We start from the raw sequence: 5,655 nt of genomic DNA on the forward strand, positions 1-5,655 counted from the left end.
TATATTCGTGAATCTTTGTGCGTAGAATTTTGTGTGCTTTAACCCGAGCACGAAAGCGTGCGTATCTATATGCTATGCTGGTCTATTCTCATCACATTATCCTAACCAATTGTTTTGCTTAGATACACGTTCACTAACAACCATTCTTACTGCGACTATACTCTATATAGCGATAGAACCGCCTCTCCCGACAGACAGAAACCCTAACGCACCACCCAATGTAGCGTCACAGCCACCCCCCACTGCACCCAATCAGGCTACAGGGTCTGGTCTATCTCCCGCTGATATCAAGGCCTACATGAAGCAACTGGAGGTCATGTTCCCAGGTGTGTGTGTATCATTCAATAATATATTATGCGTATATGCATACATGAAGCAACTGAAGGTAGCACCACTGAAGGTGTGTGTGGGTATTATTCAATAATATAGTATACGTATTAGCTTACATGAAGCAACTGGAGGTCATGTTCCCAGGTATGTGTATACTGTTCAGCATTGATATACTATGTACTCCTACTCGCAACCTACAAGTCAAGTACTGCACGGCAACTGCAGAGTCTGAGCTATGAAGTTAGAGGTCATGTCTCCAGGCATGTATATATTATTCAATATGTTGTGTGTATCATATATTATTCAATGATGTATCATGTGTATGTATATATATATATTCCAATATGTTATGTGTATTATATATTATTCAATGATGTATCATGTGTATGTATATATATGTTATTCAATAATATACTATGTGTATTTACACACATGAATCAGAGACAGACCGTTCTCCCAGGTAATATCATTAAGCACGATATATGAAGTATAATACCTACTAGCAACATACAAGTCAAGTACCACAACACAGCACCTGCTGCTACCCCTGCTTTTCAGGATTTGTCAGTTAGTGGCCATGGTATGTGCGTATCATTCGTTTACTTGTGCATCCACTCGCAACACACATCTTAACCGCACCCAACCAAAAGCTTTAGGGCCGTATATGTCCCATTCTAAGCTCGCACAGCATGCGAAGCAGTTAGGGTCTTTTTTGTCCCATTTTAAGCTCTCACAGCATGCGAAGCGGTGAGCGATCAGGGTTCCAGGTGTCTTTTTGTTTTACCTTGTTATCCTGGACAAGTTCATACACGCTGCCAAGTAGCTTTGACTATAGATTTACCAGGACCAGTTTATATGCACTGCTTGCGAGTTCCCTGCTGTTGAATAGCGGTGGCAGTTGCAGACTGTGACCAGGAGTACTACCACAATTACACAATCATCAATGAATGCATACAAGTACACAAACCACACATAAAAGACTCTCATGGCCCTGCATGACTCCTCCGATATTGCAGACTGTGACCAAGAGTACCTGTTGCATCTGCTGCAATCCTTCCAGGCCAACCACATGGAAGCCACCGTCGATGAACTGCTCAAGAATCAGTACCCACGAGCAGGTTGGTACTAATGCGTGCATCTGTGTAGATACACTTGTGTGTATCAAGAATCAGTACCCACGAGCAGGTCTATACTAATGCGTGCATCTGTGTAGGTACACTTGTGTGTATCAAGAATCGGTACCCACGAGCAGGTTTACACTAATGCGTGCATGTGTGTAGGTACACTTGTGTGTATTCGGTCTCCGTGCCTGCGAGTATGTAGTGTGTACGTTTATCTCCATTTGCATGTGTGGTTTTTATTATGCCTGGTTTACATCTACATTACGCCTGGTTTTTGGTGACATTTGAGTTACAAGTATGTGTCTCATGGAATTTACGTATGTTATCATAATAGCGTGCGCAGAGGTGCTTGGCTGTGTTATCGAATGCTAATCATGCAATGTCCGTGGGAATATACGTTGAAACGGCGGGTGCATGAAGACATCCGGTTTCGTATACATATACACACACACACGAGACATGTATGTCTACCCATATAGACGCACCACAAACAACATCACATTGACATACATATAAAACTATTCACTGTAAACAACAGTACAGACATTTATGCCAGCCTTCTGGGAGAAACCAGGACCATTTCCACATAGACACACTACGAAGTGCATCACATAGATATACATAACAAATAATGAGGACAAAACAGGCCCATTTTCACATAGGCACACTGCGAGGTTCATCACATAGATATACAAGGACAAAACAGGCCCATTTCCACATAGGCACACTGCGAAGTTCATCACATAGATATACAAGACAAAACAGGCCCATTTCCACATAGACACTACGAAGTGCATCGCAAAGATACATATACCAAATTATTAGGCTAAAACAGGCCCATTTTCACATAGGCACGCTACGAATTGCATCACATAGATATACATACCAAATTATTAGAACAAAACAGGCCCATTTCCACATAGACACACTACGAAATGCATCACAGATATATATATACCAAACTAAGGACAAATCAGGCCCATTCCCAAATAGACACGCTACGAAATGCATCACATAGATATATATACCAAACTAATAGGACAAAACAGGCTCATTCCCAAATAGGCATACTGCGAAGTTCATCACATAGATATACAAGGACTAAACAGGCCCATTTGCACATGGACTCACTACGAAGTGCATCACATAGATATATATACCAAACTAATAGGACAAAACAGGCCGCTTCCCATTTAGGCACACTGCGAAGTTCATCACATATATATACAAGGACTAAAATGGCCCATTTGCACATAGACCCACAACGAAGTGCATCACATAGATATATATACCAAACTAATAGGACAAAACAAGCCCCTTTCCACACAGGCACGCTACGAATTGCATCACATAGATATACATACCAAACTATTAGGACAAAACAGGCCCATTTCCACACAGGCCCGCTACGAATTGCATCACATAGATATACATACCAAACTAATAGGACAAAACAGGCCCATTTCCCCACTCTGATCGCCCCTTCTTTCTATATTTCATGTCATTCAGACCAAACTCGCAGTCAAACCCCCGACCCAACGCAACCGTTCCAACCACCACCATCTTACACTGGAGCACATCCGACAGCACCAGACGAACCTCCACAATGCCCATCCGAACCCCCAGGTACACGGCCTCTGAGTCTAGGTGGACACTTAAACTTAGTTAAGATGTGTTTGTTACTGTATCGTTGAATTCTCTGGCAGTCAGATGTGTGAATTGCTTGTATGGTTTCGATTTGACGAGACATGCATGCAGATGTGGCCTTTTTGTAGGTTTGGGGTTGTTTGTGGATCTTCAACACCTGTCTCTGTCTGTATACTTATATACGTTTATGTATATATATATATATATATATATATATATGTGTGTGTGTGTGTGTGTATGTATTATATTCAAGCTCCAATTCCTTCACTATGACCTACTCGCGCCTGTGTCTGTGATGGTGGCTGCCTGTATCATATTAATGAAATCGTCCGTGCATACAAACCACAACTCCTCAACCATAACATACTCGCACCTGTGACTGTGTGTATCCTATGCACAGGTGCTGCCCTGCCGTCCCACTCTCCTCCACCAGAAGTCGACCAAGGGACCAAACCACACCATTCGAGATCACTCAAAAGCCGACTGTCCAAGTTCCTGGGCGGCAGTGGAGGTAGCCATAGCGGCAGTGGTAGCGGTGTCGACCAAACTCACACCCCACCAGGTACGTGGTGCATCATGTGATGTATTTCGATGTGAATGTCTATGTCTATGTTTATGTCTGTCTATGTCTATGTCTATATGTATGGGTACGTGTATGTCTATGTCTATGTCTATGTCTATGTCTATGTATATGTCTGTGTCTGTGTGTATGTGGAAACAAACTCGGTTTGATGTGTCAGAAGTAGTGCGTGTGTAGTATATGTATGCCTATCGTTGCCGGTGGGTACATGTGTGGGTTATGCATCCTCAATTACGTACATGTATGTGATATATATATATATATATATATATATGTGTGTGTGTGTGTGGGCGTCCCTTCTCCTCATATTATACTGCACTCGGCATTGATAGTAGTGCATTTGCGCGTCATGGTCTGCTAAACGCCTGTCACTTCACCATTCCCTTCGTCCTCCCGACGTCAATTATCCGATACTCCTATAAAGTATAGTACTCAAAGGCACCCTCTGATCATCCCTAAATGTCTGACTCCTCCATGTGTCTAAAACACACAACCTACACATGTATGTATACTATATATGCACATACATACATACCTCTCACGCACCTTCCTTGGCTGGCTTGCCCATTTACCTTGCCCTGTCTGTTCGTATGCAGCACCTGGAGGTGGCAACAGCGGAGGTGTGCCGGTGACACCCGATATGATGAAGAGTACGCTGGAACGGGCGGTACAGTCCTGTCGGCCCAATCACTTAGACATCGACTCAGGTGCAGTGCCATGTGTTATATGACACGTACACGGATGAACCGAATAAATTGTCAGTGTATAGGGTACACATGCATCTTATGGGGCAATGCATACATTAGTGTGCTGTAGTGGCTAGGTTGTGTGGTTGTACACACACATTAGTAGGATAAGGGCGTGCTTGCACACAATAAACGCACACACATATATATATTCTGGATTAGCGTACATATCCACCCGCATACTATCCGACTACAAACGCACACACGCATACTATACTGTTATACAAACATGTGCATATATTCCTCGCATAAACTCACCCACCAACATTTTGTAATGTATATATATATATATATAATATATACTTAATTATACGTATATGTTTATGTTGATGTATATGTATATGTTGTATATGTATATATTTGTACATAGTAACCGAACAGACTATTTCCGTTCTTAAATTTTGAGTAACAGGCAGAGGTCGTTGAGCTCCGACCAATGACAGCACATGTGAGTTGCTATCATCAAATACAAGTTCAGTACTTGATATCTTCAATTACACAATACTAACACCCAATAACTTCATATTTCTAAAATTACACAATACTAACACCCAATAACTTCATATTTTTAACTCAACCTCATTAACTACAGATACATATTTAACACCATCATCCTTATATTCCCATTTACAGGACCCACTCAGCTTACGGTGCCCGACATCCCCCCTACCAACAACGCCTGTGAGATCATTCCGGGTGTCCGGTTAAGACATGTAGGTAAAATCTGTGACTTTGACACGTACGTGGACAAGGTGTTAGACGACAGCGTGCTGAATGATCCTAAGGTCGCCGCGTACGCGCAAGGCCTGGGAGCCATACTCAAGAATCTGCAGACAAAGGTGTTCAACCTGCCCAAGGGCAGTGTGCATATGTACTACGACACTCAGGTATGCGGTGACGACAGGGGGGGGAGGTTATTTGTTGTTGTACCGAGTAATTTTTTATTAATAGATATTTATGTATGTATGTATGTATGTATGTATGTATGTAATTATGTATGTATGTATGTATGTATGTATGTATGTATGTATGTATGTATGTATGTATGTATGTATGTATGTATGTATGTATATATGTATGTATTTATGTATGTATATATAAACATATATAAATATATATATGCATGTATATATATATATATATATAGTATATTGTGTGTTAGTAGTTAGTACTTAATTATATATATATATACTGTGTAGTGTATAGTTATAGTTATAGTATGTATAGTATA

The 5,655-nt window shown here is 41.3% G+C and overlaps 1 protein-coding gene across 1 annotated transcript in view; it reads left to right on the top strand.

Moving 5' to 3' along the window:
- Positions 1–170: 170 nt before the first annotated feature.
- The window catches only part of SARC_09303 (hypothetical protein), a gene marked incomplete at its 5' end in the record, with an annotated part of 10,065 nt that continues 4,580 nt past the window's right edge, over positions 171–5,655 (top strand). Inside the window, 6 exons of the mRNA XM_014296683.1 lie at positions 171–326; positions 1,347–1,448; positions 2,961–3,077; positions 3,499–3,660; positions 4,275–4,385; positions 5,058–5,357. Of these exons, the coding sequence (XP_014152158.1) occupies positions 171–326; positions 1,347–1,448; positions 2,961–3,077; positions 3,499–3,660; positions 4,275–4,385; positions 5,058–5,357 (948 nt within the window). The remainder of the gene's footprint in view (positions 327–1,346; positions 1,449–2,960; positions 3,078–3,498; positions 3,661–4,274; positions 4,386–5,057; positions 5,358–5,655) is intronic.

Source organism: Sphaeroforma arctica (genome assembly GCF_001186125.1).
Source record: "Sphaeroforma arctica JP610 unplaced genomic scaffold supercont1.931, whole genome shotgun sequence".
Taxonomy (NCBI): domain Eukaryota; class Ichthyosporea; order Ichthyophonida; genus Sphaeroforma; species Sphaeroforma arctica.